This window comes from Nelumbo nucifera, chromosome 3 (genome assembly GCF_055504915.1).
Source record: "Nelumbo nucifera cultivar China Antique chromosome 3, China Antique-T2T, whole genome shotgun sequence".
NCBI classification, from domain to species: domain Eukaryota; kingdom Viridiplantae; phylum Streptophyta; class Magnoliopsida; order Proteales; family Nelumbonaceae; genus Nelumbo; species Nelumbo nucifera.
The window spans coordinates 16,414,631-16,433,585 of NC_142651.1; the positions used below are offsets into that span (position 1 = coordinate 16,414,631).

Below are 18,955 nucleotides of genomic sequence, written 5' to 3' on the forward strand. Positions count from 1 at the left end.
CATGAACATGCATGAATTACATTGCTAAGGTAAAATTGTCTTTTTTACTTAAACCGGTTAATGGCGAGATGATATATTTAATTCCACTAGAAAAAAATTAGGGTATATTTAAGTCAATTTATGAAAGTTTAAGGTATATTTACGGTTTTACCCTTAAAGCCATTTGGTTCTATTTGGTAGGGAATTTGCTGGTTAAAGGCTGGACAAAGGCTGTTTTAAATTTTATCAAGGTTTGAACTTTAAAGAATTGGATAGGCAATTTTAAGAGGCTCATATGGATTTTTTTTGGATATACATAGATAAAGTGGGCTTTGGTGCAACAGTTGGGTTGTTCAATTGTGACCCTGGGAAACCAAGGTTCAAATTGTGACCTAAGCAAATTGCTTCTTGTTTATTAGATTAATGAGGAGATGAGAGAAAATAAAATAAAAAATGAAAAGTAAAAAGAGTAAATGATTTTTAAGCAAATTTTTGGAGTAATTGAGAGGAGAAAGAATTAGTGGAGTGAGTTATTGGAAGAGGGACAAGGTGCCAAGTTGCCAACTAGTTGGTTGGTAAGGTCTCCTAGTTGTAGCGGAGACTTGGGATCAAATCCCGCCTGCACCTGGTTTGGGGGATGGGCTACCCCCGTTTGTGTAGCCCTTGAAAAAAAAGTTATTGGAAGAGAGTTAATGAAATGATTAATGAGGAGAGATAATTAAAGGAGTTAGTGAAGAAGAGAAGAGAAAGAGTTAATGATGAATTAATGAAGAGCGATAAGGTCTTAAAGACTTAAAATTGATTAGCTATTTGAGTAATTTTGTTTAGTTTTAAAAAAAATAAAAAAAAACACAAATTAGGTAAATGGTAAAGAAGAAAGGAAAGACGTGCTGACATGGCATGTCTTATTTTATTATATATATAGATACTTAGGGAAACTAGATACACTTTAATAAGTAAATTAACAAAGTGGGGCCAATAGAATAATAATTGTATAGAAATGATATCAAATATAAAATTCATCATCATCATTTAAGCCTTATACCAATTATATGGGGTTACTGCATGAATCCTGTTTGGCCATTCCCGCTTAATGCCATATCATTATTAACTTGAGTTCTTTAATAATTTCTTACTGTTTCAACCTAGGGATGCAAATGGATCAGATCATATTCCAGTCAAGATATATACAAATTCAATATGATAATAGAAATTATGGATCTGATTTGATCTGAAGATCCAATTAGATCTCGCAAACAGTGATTTGAATCTGAATCTATTAAGAATGTTGGATATCCGAATATGAACTGATTTGATTTCATTGCCCTTGAATTTTGATTGGCCAAGTTCCTGTTCTCTGTATATCCTTTTTTTTGTCATATAATATAACTTCTTGTTATTCTCCTTAAAAAATGATTTCATTTCTGAAAATTTTAATAAATCATTATCTTTTATAGAAAATGACAAAATTGCAATATAAACACACATACACACACACACACACACACACACATATATATATATATATATATATATATATATATATGTGTGTGTATGAACTGATTTAATTTCATTGCCCTTGAATTTTGATTGGCCAAGTTCCTGTTCTCTGTACATCCTTTTTTTTTGTCATATAATATAACTTCTTGTTATTCTCCTTAAAAAATGATTTCATTTCTGAAAACTTTAATAAATCATTATCTTTTATAAAAAGAATGACAAAATTGCAATATAAACACACACACACACATATATTATCCAAAAGTGGAGATCATATTATTCAAAAGAGGGGGTTGAGGAGATCATATTATCCAAAAGAGGGGGTTGAGGAGATCATATTATCCAAAAGAGGGGTAACTGAATAGTATTCATTTGCACCCCTACTTTGACCTATGTCCTTTTTGGTCTGCCCCAAGCCTTTCTAGCCTTGTCAATTTGCAACCGTAACTGTTTTATAGAACTTTTCTTTACGCTTAACTGATATTCATGTTTAAGTTATCACTTAAGACCCAAGATGCACCCTTCCATTTTGTCCATCCTGCTCTAATCCTATCGAAGACATCTTCAAAAATCTCTTGTTATGAATAATCAAACCAAGGTACCTCCTCAATCTCTTGTTATGAATAATCAAACCAAGGTACCTCCTCAATCTCTTGTTATGAATAATCAAACCACGGCACCTTCCATTAGCTTCATCAATTAAAATAATATCAAAGAAAACTTGCTATGACACCTCCTCCAAACTATGTTTAATCAATTAATTATGCAAATAAATTAGAACAAAGTGCTGATGTTTAATCAATTAATTATGCAAATAAATTAGAACAAAGTGCTGAGCTTTGGTGAGCACCCATTGCAACCGTAAAATCTAATTCCTCCCTCACAGGTGTAATACCTGACTTCAAAATTCCAATTTCCGAATTATGGCGTGGTTAGTTGTTTCTCTTCCTTCAATCCGCAATTGTCTAATTTTAAAATTCGGTACCTAAACTGCCATGGTAACAAAAGTCATAAAGGACTTCCAGTAGGCTTTCCACGGAACCCTTTCAATCCAAACTGAAAACACACAACACCTCCCTATTCAACTACAAATTGAAGGCTGCAAAAGCAGCTGTTGCAATTTACAAAATTTGACACCCTTAAACATGTGACTTGAAAAATTGAACTCCTTCCCTCTCATTTGGCACAATTTTGACAATTTAATCTTGGATAACACTGTAAACAAGAATGCTTGACATTTTAAGCCACGGACATATACAACACTCTGGTCATGGGAAAGAGTTAACTATCAAAATATATACAAAAGTGGAGCTTTGTCTCTTAGAAGGACTTAATCAACACTTAATTGCTTGTATACACTGAAAATCGTGACATAAATGGATTCCTTGAACTCAAACATAGCTCAGCTTCCGTTAAAGAAGTATTGGATGAGTATTTGCTGACCAACATCTACTTTCTTCTTTCTGCAGAATACTAATCTTCTAGCCAAGTTGTTGAACCAGCCAACTCCAGCCCTCTTATCCAAGATCACCTTGGGAAATATGATCGATATAGATCAACTTCTTGGGCTACTAAAAACCGAGGAGTGCCCGTCAATGTGGCAATTGTCCCACTTTACTGTTGGCACACTGACAGGATTTCTGAAGATGCAATGACTAGCACCTTGTAAATTCTTGATCTTTGGAGGACAAGACTTCACATATCTTGAATATCTTATGATCAAGAGGAGGCTACTCTTTGAACTAGAAGACATACCAGATGGCTATTTTTCACGTCTTTTCCCTGCCATGGTAGAGTCACCGTATCAGTATCAATGTAGCTTGGATTGGCATCTAGCATAAAGCTGAGCGCGCAGGAACATCCTACAGCTAATGTTGGCCCATTCAAGTATTTACTTGATAAAAGATGTAAATCACTGCTAGAGTAGCTGGTCATACTTCCGATTTTTTTAATATAAAGTTGTACATGAAGGAGGGCCTATTTTAAGTAAATAAATACATGGAAAAATCCTTTGGGCTGAAATTCATTCTGTGAATAATACACATGGAGATGAATACAGAGACTCTTTTAAGCTTCAAGATAGGTTGCCACATGGAAGATCCTAGGTCATTTGGGGAAGCTCAGTAAGCAATCCAAATAGTAAAATCACTTCTTTCCACCATATTAACAGCATTAATTTTGGTGTTTATCTTGGCATTGGAGGATGTCTTTGGGATTTGGATAGTCCAGATGAAGTAGACACACCACTTTGGCGGTCAAATGTTTGTACCACAAGAGCAATTGCAAGGCATCTTTTGCTAGGTTTCTTCATAGATGAAATTATGCATCATAAGATATCTATGATTTTAGAACTGATCAAGAAATGGAACTGCTTTTCAGTCTGGTTGACAGGTCAGCAGTTCAATTATGGGGTCAAATGGGTCAACCCATGACATCATAAATTGAACAAAAAAATATAAAAATAGATAAAAATATAGAAAGTTATAGAAAATATGCAGAAAAAAAGTTCAACACTTGGCCCTTATTTATTTGCATTGGTCATAGATTAATTGACTAAACATATTCAGGAGGAGGTCCAAGGTGCTTGTTTGCTGATGACATTGTTTTAGTTAATGAAACTAACTAAGGATTAAATGCAAAATTAATTTTATGGATGAATACCTTAAAAACAGGAGGTTTTAAAATAAGTAGGATTAACACAGAATATATACAATGTAAATTTAATAGTAAGGAGTGCAAATCAGGGTACATTTAGGATTGGAGAACAAGAAATAGCTTAATGTGGCCTTTTCCAGTACCTTGGTTTGATAATCCATAGCAAGGGAGAGATTGAGGAGGATGTTGCTCATAGAAATAGAGCAGGATGGGAAAAATAGAGGGGTGCATCTGGAGTCTCATGTTATAGGTGAATGCCACTTGAATTAAAAGGAAAGGCTCTATAAAGCAGTTGTAAAGACCAGAAATGTTGTATGGAGCAGAATGTTGGGCAGTCAAGAAGCAAGAACCAACATGTCAAAAAAAAGTGTGGTGGAAATGCATATGCTAAAATGGATGAATAGAAAAAACTAGAAATGATAGGGTCAGATGGGGTCATTTGAAGAACCTAGGAGTAGTTCTAATATGTGATAAAATGAAAGAAATTAGACTTATATGGTTTGTTCATGTGCATAGAAGACCACCTACAGCACCCATAAGAAAAGGCAATCAGTTACAAGTTGAAGGGGCTAGAAGGACTAGGGGCAGACCAAAAAGGAAATGAGCCAAAAGTAGTAACAATTGGCTTAAACACTTAATATAACAATGGACATGACATCTAACAGAATGGAATGGTGAAACAGGATTAATGTAGCCAACCCCATATAGTTGGGGGAAGGGATAATGATGATGATCTCTAATATTATATATTTATCATATTAAACAAAATTAAGTGTGATAAATGAGAATTATGATAATGTAAATTGTAGGGGGGTATTGTACTTCTTATTGGGTGTATGTACACTTGTACCTATAATCCAGTTTATTAATAAAATTTCAGTTATCGATAAAACAAACAAGAATGATGATGGAAATGGCTAAAAATATAAAAACAAAAACGAAAAACAGAATAAATGTCTAACTTTGACCCACTGATTGGGTCAAATGGTTTATTGAGTCAACCAGATGGGTCACCGGATTGTTGACTGAACCAACATCTTCTTGCAAGATTCATTGAAGAAAATATGGCAATAGTCGCACAACATTGTTCACCTTAGGTTTTTTTATCCAGAATACAATATATGTGGGCATAAGAAGATGATGCCCACAGGTTCATCAGCATCTTATTATTGCTCTGGACCAAACCCCTTCAAGATTGGGAAAAAAGTTTGACTGTAGAATGAAGGAGGTTGCACACCAAAGGGAAAAAGGAAGTGGATAAGATATACTAGAAAAACCCAGACTAGTTTAGGCGTCATTACTTTAGAAAATCAAAATGGAGTTTTTCCTACCTCTTTGGATCCATGACCTGCGGACTGCTTGACGTATATGACGTTCATGCCTCTCCAAGAGTTCATCAACTCTATTTGACTGAGACAATATTGGTCCTGAAAACTCAACTCTATCTTCTTGATCCTGAAAACACCGAGCAATTCATAAATTGAATAAGAATATAACTGAAATCTAATGAAGATTGAAAAAGGGACTCGTTCAATATTTTCATAGGAATGCCACTTAGTTGATCAAATCTCACCCATTTTACTAAAATTTTGAAAAGAACGAATGGACTTGATTTTATATAAAATTTGGGATTGAAATTAGTGGTTGAAGGCCAACCTAGTTGACTTGACACCTCAAGTTCTAAAAGATCGATGTGTTTCAAACGTTCAATTGACAATCCTATTGATTTTGTATCCTCACCAGCTTGTTTTTATTGGTTGCTGTTTCCTTTCCTTCATTAAGAGGCATTGATAGCTCTTGATAATGGTATACATCAGCTACATTAAAAGAACCTCGATACTGGCTCCATTGTCTTAGGATTGCACATTTAGCAATATCATATGAATGCCCTCTGGAATCAACTTGAGCCCCATATAAAATATCCCCACTTTCTCCCCCTTTTAAGTTTTTATTATTTCTTTCTTGCAAGAGAATTGGTGGAATTACTGCATTAGAAACTTGACCCATTGAATTGCACCTATTACATAATCTTCCGGATGCTGCAATCTCCTTTTGCCTTTTTGCAAATGCAAAGCTACTGAATTCTATGACATGCAGTGGGCCTGAGAAAGGAATATTCCCTTGAGATGCATTCTTCATGAGGGAAGCCTTTGAATTGGTATTATTTGACGGCTTCAGTACTTCTCCACATAATCTAGCGTCTTTGTCTTCCTTGGAAGCATGTGCATGAGAACCAGTAATTTTATAGGAACCTTTGTTTTCTTGCAATTCCTGCAGAGAGGAAAAAAATTAATAAGATTGAGAGTTCTAGAGTTATATAGTTTAGAGAGAGAGGAGAGAGAAAGAGAGACCTCTTTTGGTTCAACATTACTGATCCTACTTGGTTCTTCCAAAGCTTTACATACTTTCATTGGTCTTCCTTTTGCTTCAGGCCTAACTACTCTTCCACCAGCCCTTTTCCTGAAAGCATTGCAGTGACCCAATGCTATTAGTATTGGAGCCATATTGATGTTCTAACTAACCTTTCAAGTAGATAACATGGTTCATGAGATTGAACTTGGTTTAATCTTTATAAAAATGTTAATTTTCTGACTTCAAGAATGGTTTTGTACTTGACAGGGTTCATCAAATTAAAGAAAATGAAATTATGTAGGTCACTGACCCTATTGGCTCCTTTTGCTACTTGCCCAGAATTAACTCAAAAACTCCAATACAATGGTTGCAGGTTTTAGTTTTATGAATTAAAAAATCATGTAAAATGTTTGAATTAACTAATGGATATTAATCCAAAATCTGTAGAACCAATCAAGATGAGTGGGTAAGGTTTGACTTGTTCAGCCTTATTTCTGAACTTTTCCTACTTTGTAATTCTAGATGAAGAGAGGATACAAACCAGTGCAGTTAAGAAAGTGCTCACCTTTGTGCCTCTTCACGACATCTTACATCCATCTCTTTGTTAGGTGGGTACTTTGGTAAAGTTGAAGGGTCACATGCATAAGGCTTTGTTGTAAAATACTGAGGATGGAAAAGGAAGGTTGAATCAGAATAGCAGTTTTGCTCTGGTAAGAAAACATTTGTGGTAGAGATAAATGCTGTGACTAAAGTTATCAACTACATAACAAGGTTTTTTATTGCACCAAAATCTCTTCTTATTTCAGTTTCATCAATTTCACAATGTTCATTTCAGACAATGTATGTAAATAGTCTATTATATGTTTTCATGATAAACGTGAAATATTTTCTTTGTGGAAATTAGGAAACCTCTACTTCATTTGGCAATTGAAAAGCCAAAGCTTTTGGTAATTTAGAATCATAAATGTAGTTGGATCATTATGTGCCCAAAATCTGAATATAGCATGGTGTCAGAGATGATCGAATTCCAGCAATGGAGTACCCTTGCTACACAAGGCCAAGTGAAAATATGTAAGATTTGAGCAATAGTCATAATATGATCCATAATTGGATAGGTAGGATTGTTGGATCTCTGCAACTTCTTGGTTACCCCTCCAGGTTGTGGTCTACAATTGGTTTGCCAGAATGATGGGCATATGTGTCACATACAATGCAAGAAACTAATTAAGGAGATTTTTCATAATGAATAATAAAATCCCACATGTCAAAATCACATAGACGACAACCACTTATGCAGTAGAATTGCAATCTTTGTGAATAAAGATAAATTTGAGCATGCTGAAAAAATGTTTCTCCAGATAAATTTGAGAATAAGTAATTTATTTAGGATAAAAAACTTTCTGCATGAGTTACCTCAGATACAAGAGCAGATGAAGCAGTCCCACGTTTATGTGGTTCTAAAGAAAGAAAAGTTTCTATAAGATCCACAGCAGTTGCAGGGAGTTCTTTACAGGTCTCCCGAAGACAACTCCCATAAGGATGCTGGGGTTTGAACATAGTTCTATGAGGAACTTTGGAATTCTTCCAATACTCATCAGGTGGGGAGCCACAAAGCTTGAAGATTTTATGTAATTGTTCAACCTATACATGGTGCAAAAATGTTTACCCTTAGGACTTTAACCAGCAAAGAGATGAAACTGTGAAAGAAAAAATAGCTGGCAACTCTCAACATACGGAATATGTACTTTAATGTAGTTATGAATGTAACCATATGTAATTTATTTCCTGACATTGGTATATATGATTTTTCATTTCCACATAAACAAAACTGAACAAGAAAAAAAAGAACAGTATAAAATAAAAATAAGAATATTAGAAAACAGAGCTTTCTCCTGCAGTGTATGGACCAATAGATATATGTAAGAGACACGACACATTAGATATCTTTGCAAGAGAAATCAAATGAACAAAATGATAGTTTAATATTAACTTTAGATATATTTCTGGTTGCTTATGAAAGTCTATACACTGAAGTAGATAAATGATGGTCACATTCTTTTTAGAGAGGGTAAATTGAATAATATCCATATTCAGTGCTTTACAATGTCAAGGTGTCATACGAGGCATTCCACTACCTGGAGGCGTGAGTCATGGTTCAGAACACAAGAGGCATAAGCCACCTGAGCACAAGGAAGCATAAACTTCCTAAACAGGAGGAGGAGCACTAGCTGAAACTTTCTTTCCTTTGCTTTTCTTTTTTTCTTCTCTTTCTTTCTTTTTCCTTTTCCCTTTCCTTTCCCTTCCTTTTTTTTCCTTTTCCTTTTCCTTTTCTTTTCTTTTATTTCTTTTTTTTTGTATGACGCACATAAGCCATGCACCTCAGAGGCACCAACGCCTCCAGCATGCACCTCAGGGAGTTTTGGGGGCGCCTCATGCCTCAAGGCACACCTCCCAGGTGCACGTCTTCCACACCTTTTTAAAACATTGATCCATATAAGGAAATATAGGTTCCTTCAGAAAGGTCTATAAGGACATTCAACAGACAATGAGTGGCATAGTTTTGGGGAAGCAAGGGAATAAGATAATTTCAAAAATTGCTTAATAGGACCTTAGGTTTCCTATTTTATATTTAATCCATTTCTTCTAAGTTGATTGCTTTACTATGGACACCTCTGAAATGGTTAGGTTTTATTCTCTAATACTAATTGAATTACCTTCTTATTATTCCTATATTCTCTCCTTCCATTAGCATAATTGAATGCCATTATATGACAAAATATCATTAGGATTTACATGGAAAGGGCCAAGATATATCCTTTAAGAAAATGCCATACAGTGATTTTACCTCTGTTCTTCCCTGAAGGATTGGCTTCCCAAGGAAAAGTTCTGCAAATACACAACCAACACTCCATAGATCCACAGAAGCTCTATAATCTGTAGAGCCCAGTAAAAGTTCTGGAGGACGGTACCAAAGAGTCACAACCCGACTCGTTAGTGGTTGCTTGTGTCCAGGACTGAAGTAGTTTGCAAGGCCAAAATCAGCAATCTTCAAAATTCCCTCATTATTAACTAAAATATTGGATCCTTTTATGTCCCGATGCATGACATTACATGAGTGACAATGCTCCAGTCCAGACAATAACTGGTGCATATAGCACTTAACCTGCACAATATATTACCCATTAAATTTTCTATGCAAAATAATAGAAAGTGTATGATAAACTCCAGGTTCATTGTATTGCACAATCCCAATGTCAGAAGCATACACATGGTGGATGTAGTCACTCGTTAAGCCCAAATCTATTGATGGTCTACTTTTGGACACTCTGAGATGATCTTAGCCATCTAATAAAATAGTCTGTAGTTTGAAAATTTTGAGAATTATGGATGACTTAAAAGTTCATAAATCAACTTGGATAGTAAGGGAAAAACAAAGCTGGAATAGCTTGGTTAGGGGTTCAAGCCCTCTAATGTTGTTAGTGTCAATTACAAAAGCTTTGATGGTAAGGAATATTGATTTAGTATTGATATTTTCAAAGAAAAAGGGTATCCTCTAGACACTGGGATAAAAACCTATAGATTGTTTGAAACTTGTATGAAAATGTGGAGATACTGTGATATACTGAACCTGGGACTAACACACCATTACTCTTTAGAGCAAATATTATTTATGTACTTCTACAAAGATAATTCAAAAACAAATATCAACAAACCTGTGCCTCGCTGAGTTTGATGTTTGGACAGGATGCAAGTCCAGCAAGATCATGCTCCATATACTCAAAAACAAGGTATATACTGCATGACATTCGAGAGGTTATTAACCCCTCCAATTTCATGATATTTGGATGGTCAAGCCTGCGGAGAATCAATATTTCCCGTGCCATAAATCTAACACTCTCAGGATCAAAATTGTCAAACCGCACTTTTTTCAGTGCAACTATCCTCCCAGTGTCTAGTTCACGTGCTCGAAACACACTGCTATATGTACCTTGTCCAATCTACAAATAATGCCATTATAAAAGAATAAGATTCTAGTCAGAAAATACTTATTTTTCATTCAAAATGTGGACATTCTAATACAACTACTTTCTGTTACAAGACCTTAGGTAAGCATGATTACAAAGATAACAGACTAAAATTATCATTGACAATTTGACATAAAAAGTAATGACATCTCTGGGGCACAATGGCCTTAACAAAAGCAGCACACCACATGCATGAAACAAAATTGAACCACTAATGGAAGCTTTTAATGTTATATAAAGCATAAAAACCAATTATGGTCTGCTTCTAAGCCATAGAGGCAATTCACATTTTGAATCTCAAGGTTAACTTTTGCAAACCACTTAAACAAATTGCTAATGAATTAACCTGGGAAAGTCCCTAGAAAGGAAAGTAATGGCTAATGCAAAAAGTTGGTTAAAACATCTATAAGGAACCCAGAATGTATTAAACTTGGATGAACAAGAAAACTAGAACAATTCATTCTTGCTGAGTAAGAGCAATTATATATGGAGATGGTATGCTCTCATGGGGCTTTGCAATGGTTGGTAAATAAGATATATCAGATAAATAGGGACATTCATAGATAGAAATATTATATCATTCCATTAACTTCTTGTAATTATTATATTACATCAAGCTAAGCTTACTAAGTTCACACAAAATAAATAATATATACTATCTTCTTCTACTAAAGTGTAGATACGAATACAGAAGAGAGTTATACCTATTAAAATTCTGCTGTCATTGACAAGATTAACAGCTCTGATGATTGCAGTTTGATCACTTATGTTAAAGAAATGGAAGTGAAAAACTATAATGCTGAAACACCTATGCAACTCTCTTGCATATTAAAGTACAAGAAATACAGATGACGAAAAAATAGAGGAAGAAAAATAATTGAAGGATATCTTGCAGGTGAAACGGATAATCATTATTATAGTTAAAATTTCAAAAGCCAGGGGCAATATCCTTCAATACTTTTTCTTTATTCCCTATTTTCCTTATTTTTTTAGGGAAACATTGCCATTTATTTCTTAACAAATAAGAACAGGGGAAATGAAGAAGTAAAGGCTTGATCAATGTAACTGCATTTAGAAGTATTCCAGCCATAGATAAAAGAAAACTAAATACAAGCTAAGGTGTCAAATATGGATTCTCCACTACCTTCTCCATTTTCTCAAAAGAGTCAGCTCTGAGAGGCACCCATCCTTGGATGGCTTCGCCCGCAACGGCGCTCAGCCAAGGAGGCCACCCGGCAGCAACTTGCTCTCCTTGGATATATTTCTGCATATTCCCCACTCTCAGGGTGAAGGAATCCTCACCACTGGGGCTCCCCCCGTTGGACTCCCCCAATCCGGTACTATCATCTCCCGACTCGGCCTTATTCTTTTTCTTCTTCTCCAATTCCACCAACCTGGCAGGCGTCACAGAGACGGCCTGCTTCGACGTAATGCAACCCATTAAGCGGCGAAACCAGAGGACATCGATCGAATTGGAGAAAAACCCAGAAAGGCCGAGGTCGGGAAACGGACCGGAGATGGGGAATTACCCCGAATTAGTTCAAATAGGAGTTGCAGAACATGGAGGAGAGATCGGCGGGTGGCCTAAACCCTAAAGTAAAACGGATTCCTTTGAGGAAGGGGATATAAACTGCTGCTGGGAGGATTGGTAATCCGCGGAAATTGCGCGGAACGGATGATTGATAGCATTAAGAGAGTTGGGAGGATTGGTAACAAAAAGACCCGAAATCAACGCGTGGAAATTTGTGGGTTCCGAATGCCAAAACCCTCTACCCAACAAACAAACAAAAAGTTGGAGGGCGAAATGTAGCGGTGTAGCCGTTGGACCTTGTTCGTTTCTATTTTATCTTTTTTTGCCCCGATTTTTTATGTCGCTTCATCTTATCACTAATCACTCTCATATTTGTTTCTGCAATGATTTGATTCCATTGTTTGCAACTGCAAATACAACAACAAATTTGTTCTTCTCTTCTTCTTTCTACTACTATGCCAAGAATAAGTTTGCTTGAAATTCATTATTTTATAATATTGCTAATATATTTCTTCGGCTTGTTACTACCGACTGCACTGAGCATGAAGCTGGCGAGGATAAAGAGCAACAAAAAGCAAGGAAGAGAAGCCAAGTCATGGAAGATTAACAGCAAAAGCTGACAAAAGAAAAAGCAGGGAGAAGAGAAAGATAAAAGATAAAGATAGGGTAAATTCATCGAATTCCATTGTTCTTTTCCTCTCTCTCTGATCAGTTGTGCAATGAATCATCCAACAGTAGCTGCACTTAACTACTGCTTCTTGGAGCTTTCCATCGAGGAGGCGTATTCCACTCCAGAGTCCGCAGCATCACCAAGCAACCAGCTACCTAGCTATGGTCGAAAAGGAATTGGAATCTGGTTCTGAGCGTGCCTCACACCGACGGAACGGAATCTGCTCCTCACACGCACATCCTACCATGCATTGGGTACATCTCCCATATTTATAAGTTATTATTAACGGGAGATGTTCCTAATGCATAGTAGGATGTGCATGTGAAGCGCCCATTTGTGAAGAGCAGATCCCAAATAATAGAGGCAAATTTCTTGGATAAGTAGATTGCACTCCATCTCAAAATTTTGGATACTTAAAACAATTCAAAATTATAAACACCCATACCCGCATGTAAATTGGCATCAATTTCGAGCACATACCCCCAATTTTATGGTGGAGCAAGGATTTATGACGGTGGAATGAATAGTAAAATCCTAATTTTTTTAAATTATCTCTATTGTTTAGTTAATTAGTTAATTGACAAATTATACCCTTATTGTTTAAATATTGTCTTAAACTATTCTTATTGTTTTTAACAATCGACTAGCTCTACCTCTATCATTAGTGTCCATTAATGTTCCATCAAAAGCCATATACATGTGACACCACATGACATAAAATTTTTAAAAAATCCATTATTACCCCTTGTCCCTCTTCTATAAGTCGAGTAAGAATCTTCGTAGATAACAGGTAACTGCCATTGGTTACCGCCAGATCCAAATTTGCGTTGTAACGACGATGACGGTACAAGAAAAGGGATAGTGATAGAATGAGGAGAGGAAAATTGGGATTGAGGAGAGAGAGGCCAGAGGTGGAGGGGGTTATCACTGCCACTAGTTCACAGTCACGAGGAAGGATGTTCACAGTTAGGGGTTATCGTTGTCGCTGTCGTGCTGGGTAGTTCCAGCATATCTACCTCCAGACCGGCCTCAAGCACTATGTCAGCCCCTTCGTGTCCTTTGGTAAGATTGAACCCCACGATCCCCCCTTCCATGAGGATCTCCCCAGGTTAAACGTCCCCATTTTCAACTATACTCTGGATGAAATCTTCTTGGAAGAGGTGCAGCAGAAGGAAGGGTTGACGTGGTTGATCCACTGTCCTGGGCATATTTTGGGTTCTCTCCTTATAGCTTGATGAATGTAATTGGGATGCCCTGCATCTATGCGACCATCTGTAAGCACGAGGGTATGTATTTGAGGTTCCCAATACAATAGTTGCTTGGGAGAGATGCATCAAATGCGGATATGAACGCAGAGCATCAAATATGGACATCGGTAGATCCTTACACAAAGAACAAAGCTTTCAACTGTAGTAACGAAGATGTGTTAAAGTGGAAGCATTTGTGGAGGGTGTTGGGGGAGCAGTTCGGAGTAGAGGAATGTGAGGAATTGGAGGAGGGGTGGAATGAACTTGGAGGAGATGATGAAGGGTAAGGGTCCGGTGTGGGATGAGATTGTGAGGGAGAAGGAGTTGGTGCTAACCAAGCTGGAGGAGGTGGGATTATGGTGGCTTGTGGGTGCTATTTTTGGAGTGAAAGAGTCGTAAGTAGTTGCGACCATGTTGACTCTATTTTCTCGAAGACTGACACTTAGAAGCGACACTTCGTCCTTACGTGTCCAATTCCTTGAGAAACAGAGATCACAAAAAGTGAAAAGAATCTCCTGGTTCTTAGAATATTTTCAATCAAGTGTAGACTTTTTCTCAATAATATCAATTACCAACTTACTGTAACTCCATTGTATAATTGCTGGTTGTTTTGGGCTTTCAATAATTTTACTTGATTTTTCTTGTCATCTCAATCATTGGTTCATCTTTCTCGGAGCTTTTTGTTTTTCTACTTCTCTTTATACAAAACACCTGCATACTTCAATTCTCTATAACTATCTCTTTTAGGGTGTTGATGATATCTGGCACAAGTGACACTAATTTTTTGAGCGATTTCAGCCATTTGGAGAATAGCCAGATGACGCAGTGTGGAAGCAATGAGAACCGGAGCTGGCGATGTAAGGTGGCGAAAATAGGAAGAAGAGAACTTGAAGAAATTTTGAAAATCTGAAGTATGAATTGATGAATAACTTTGGGAAAATAGCAGTATTTATAATACATTTGGAAATTCTAAAAGAACTAGGAAAGAACATGAATCTTGATCTTGATCTTGATCCTCTTGGGCTGTCTTGATAAGGTCGAACCCTCTTGGAATTCTTGGGCTTGATCTTCCACCGTCCAATCTCCCTGGCTCTCCTTATGCATGAATCTGGGAGTCTTGGATTTCTTGATGCTTCTTGGAGTCTTTGTTGGATCTTGATTGGAGTCTTGAGTTCTTGCTAATCTTGGAAGAGTCTTGATAATCTTGGATTCTTGATAAGTCTTGGAGTCTTGGATTAAGTCTTGATGGATCTTGAATTATTCTTTCTTGACTTATCTTGGACTCTTGACCTTATCCTAGGAGCTGCTGCCCCTAGGAGTGAGATGGGCCTTGGGATGGGCCTCCATCATTCTCCCCCACTTGGAGAGAACTCGACCCCGAGTCGTGACGAGGATAGGCAAGTGTTATCTCTGGCAGGTACCGGTGAAGGTCAGCAACGTTGAAGGTCTTGGATATACCCATATGATCTGGTAGGTCCACTATATAGGCATTATCATTAATCTTCTTCACGATCTTGTATGGACCATACTTCCGAGGCTTCAACTTGTTGTAGGTACCTACGGGAATTCTTTCATTCCTTAAGAAGACCATAACCTCATCACCTACATCAAATACTTGAGGTCGGCGGTGTTTGTCTGCGGCCATCTTGTACTTGGCGTTGGATTGCTCTAGCTTCTGCTTCACGGTGTCTTGGACGGACTGGATTTGTTTTGCCATCTGCTCTACTGAGATACTGGCACTGGGTACCTTGGGTAGTTTCACTAAATCCAGTGCATGGTTAGGGACCTTCATGTACACGATGGAGAATGGGGATCTGCCTGTAGAACTATGCACTGCATTGTTATAGGCGAACTCAGCCTGGGCTATGGCGAAGTCCCACTGTTTTGGCCGTTCCCGGCATATGCTGCGAATTAAATTCCCTAAGGTTCGATTTACCACTTCTGTTTGTCCATCTGTCTGCGGATGGGCTGTACTGTTGAAATTAAGTGATGAATCAAACAACCTCCACAGGGTCATCCAAAAGTGACTGAGGAACCGTGTGTCACGATCTAAAGTGATGGTCTTGGGTACCCCATGTAAGCGAACAATCTCCTTGAAAAATAATTTGGCTATTGCGGATGCATCTGCTGTTTTCTTGCATGGGAGGAAGTGGGCCATTTTTGAGAACCTATCAACCACCGAAGACGGAGTCCATGTTCCTCTGGGTCTTTGGCAAGCCTAGCACAAAATCCATGGACAAGTCTTCCCATATAGCAGTAGGAACGGGTAGGGGCATGTAGAGACCTGTGTTCTGGGTTTGTCCCTTAGTTGTCTGACAAACATAGCACCTGCTTACGATGGTAGACACGTCCCTTCTCAATTTCGGCCAGTAATATCGCCCCTTAACAACTTCTATTGTTTTGTCCCTTCCCAAGTGTCCTGCTAGTCCACCCCCATGCAAATCCCTGATGATCTTTTTGCGGGAGGGAGGTGTAAGGGATACACAGCCGTTCCCCTTTCATAAGGAACCCGTCATAAATAAAGAAGTCTTCTACTGACTGCTTATTCACACATTTCTCCTATACCTGTTGGAAGTCTTCATCTTGGGCATATAAGTCTTTTAGGCACTCAAAACCCACAATCTCAACGCTGAGGGTCTTGATGAGAGCTACATGCCTACTAAGTGCATCAGCCACTTTATTTTGTTGTCCTGTCTTATACACAATTTTATATGGGAACTTGTCTAGGAAAGCAAACCATCTGGCATGTAAATCACTTCTTAATTGCTTTTGCCCACTAAGATATTTTAGGGCCTGGTGGTCAGTATAGAGAACAAATTCTTTTGCAATTAAATAGTGTTCCCATGTTTTCAAGGCTCTTATCACAGCATAAAACTCCTTGTCATAAGTAAACCACTTTCTCCTGGCTTCACATAATTTTTCACTAAAGAAAACAATGGGTCTTTTCTCTTGGGACAATACAGCCCCTATGCCAACTCCACTGGCGTCACATTCAACTTCAAATAATTTATTGAAATCTGGTAAGGCAAGAATATGAGCAGTACATAACTTTTCTTTTATGAGAGCAAAACTTTGCTCTTGTTCTTCTCCCCATTGAAATTTCCCCTTTTTCAAACATTCAGTAATGGGAGCCATGATACTACTAAAATTCTTAATAAAATGCCTATAGAAGGTTAACCCATGAAATTGCCTGACATCTGTGACAGTGGATGGGGTCGGCCACTCCCTAATGGCTTTCACCTTTTCCTCATCTACTTTCACACCATCATTGCTTATAATAAATCACAGGAATAATAAATTATCATTCATAAAGATGCATTTCTTCAAATTAGCATATAATTTATTTTCCCTCAATGTTTTCAGGACCTCCCTAATATGTCCCACATGCTCAGTGATAGATTTGCTGTATATCAAAATATCATCAAAATAGACTACCACAAATTTACCAATGAAGGGGCGCAATACCTGGTTCATCAGCCTCATGAAAGTGCTGGGTGCGTTGGTTAGTCCAAAGGGCATGACCAACCACTCGAACAAGCCATTTCTAGTCTTGAAGGCTATCTTCCATTCATCTCCGGGACGGATCCTGATTTGATGATATCCACTCCTGAGATCTATTTTTGAGAAAACTACAGCTCCGCTTAGTTGGTCCAGCATGACGTCCAGCCTAGGAGTATTTGTAATACTTTTTTCTGCTATGGGTAACAAAGTATAACGTGTACCTTCTTTTTCAAGTTGGTAGGTATTCTTCCTACTCATGTGCCTTGCATCTGTATCAAATTGCCAAGGCCTCCCTAACAAAATATGGCAAGCATCCATATCTACAATATCACAATATGCTTCATCATGGTACTTACCAATTGAAAAAGGTACATTGCAGCATTCTTCCACTCGTACGCCGCCTCCTTCCTTGATCCACCCAATTGTGTATGGGTTGGGATGTTTTTTAGGAATCAGCTGTAATTGTTGGATGACATCCCTGCAAATAATATTTTCCTGACTACCACTGTCAATAATTAAATTAAATAATTTTCCCTTGACAGTGCATCTGGTACGAAATAATCTGTGCCTTTGAGAAGTATCCTTATTTTTCTGGGACAACATCAATTTTCTTACCACACAAGTATACTCCTCATGTTCATATGGACCCTCTTCATCCTCCCCATCAGGTCCACAATATACTTCATCCTCAATATCTTCTTCCTCCTCCCTTTCTACCATATTAACTACCTTCCTCCTGGGACAGTCACTAGATCTATATCCAACCTCATTACATTTAAAACATTTAATAGGAGCAGGCCTTGGATAAGGGTTACTGGGTTTAGGAGGGTTGGAAGGATTACCTCGAGTATGTCCTCCTGTAGTAGCCTTACCGGTGTTACTTGTACTTGCCGGGTGAGAAGGTTGTACTGTCGGAACTGATTTGTTTCTGTCGACAGTTGCCGGTCTGTTATCGCTCCCACTGTACCGGCGATAATTATCACTGCGTGCCTTGTCCTGGAACATTAATTCTGCTTTCAAGGCTAGGTTCCTTGCTTCCTGCACACTAATAACCATCTGTACACCAATTTTATCTCTGATAGACGGTCTTAAACCGCTTAGATAACGGGCTGCTTGCTGGTTATCACTTTCAGATAATTGATTTCTTTTAGCTAATCTCAAAAATTCAGATGTATATTCATTAACACTACGAGAACCCTGCGCACACCTCTGATAAGGTTCAAACATATATTGTTCATAGTCAGGAGGTAAAAATCTACCTCTGATTAATTGTTTCATGCGCCTCCAGGTTCGAACAGGACCCCTTCCTTCTCTCATCCGGGTCTCTCTCATCCGTTCCCACCAAACAGATGCGCCTCCCTTTAATCGGAAAGCTACTAATTTTACCCTTCATTCCTCTGGTATTTCCATGTAATCAAAGAACCTATCGACTTCTGTGATCCAATCCAGAAGTCCCTCTATACCAAGATCTCCACTAAAAGTAAGAATTTCTACC

The 18,955-nt window shown here is 37.7% G+C and overlaps 1 protein-coding gene and 1 pseudogene across 5 annotated transcripts; one reads left to right on the plus strand and one right to left on the minus strand.

Moving 5' to 3' along the window:
* Positions 1–2,523: 2,523 nt before the first annotated feature.
* Positions 2,524–12,954, minus strand: LOC104598370 (protein IMPAIRED IN BABA-INDUCED STERILITY 1-like). Of its 5 annotated transcripts, none has more exons than XM_010260406.3 (9): positions 11,656–12,954; positions 10,200–10,484; positions 9,332–9,649; positions 7,900–8,127; positions 7,052–7,149; positions 6,486–6,594; positions 5,875–6,405; positions 5,466–5,589; positions 2,524–3,261 (listed from the first exon to the last, which is right to left on the minus strand). In XM_010260406.3, the coding sequence occupies exons 1-9, from the start codon at positions 11,950–11,952 to the stop codon at positions 3,242–3,244; spliced, it is 2,010 nt and encodes a 669-aa protein (XP_010258708.1). In that variant the 5' UTR covers positions 11,953–12,954; the 3' UTR covers positions 2,524–3,241. The 5 variants fall into 5 exon arrangements, 4 of the variants coding, with proteins under 4 accessions (XP_010258708.1, XP_010258718.1, XP_088757345.1 ...); XM_010260416.3 differs by having other exon boundaries at positions 6,152–6,405; positions 11,656–12,289; XM_088901219.1 differs by having other exon boundaries at positions 6,540–6,594; positions 11,656–12,168.
* Positions 12,955–13,550: 596 nt separating this feature from the next.
* LOC148800982 (3-oxo-Delta(4,5)-steroid 5-beta-reductase pseudogene) lies at positions 13,551–14,507 on the plus strand (annotated as a pseudogene).
* Positions 14,508–18,955: the final 4,448 nt, after the last annotated feature.

Coding starts and splice junctions, on each gene's coding strand:
- LOC104598370 (XM_010260406.3), bottom strand. CDS start 11,952: ATGGGTTGCATTACGTCGAAGCAGGCCGTCTCTGTGACGCCTGCCAGG. Junction 8,128..9,331: donor TCCTTCAGGGAAGAACAGAG/GTAAAATCACTG, acceptor CACCATGTATAG/GTTGAACAATTACATAAAAT. Junction 6,406..6,485: donor GTAATGTTGAACCAAAAGAG/GTCTCTCTTTCT, acceptor TCCTCTCTGCAG/GAATTGCAAGAAAACAAAGG.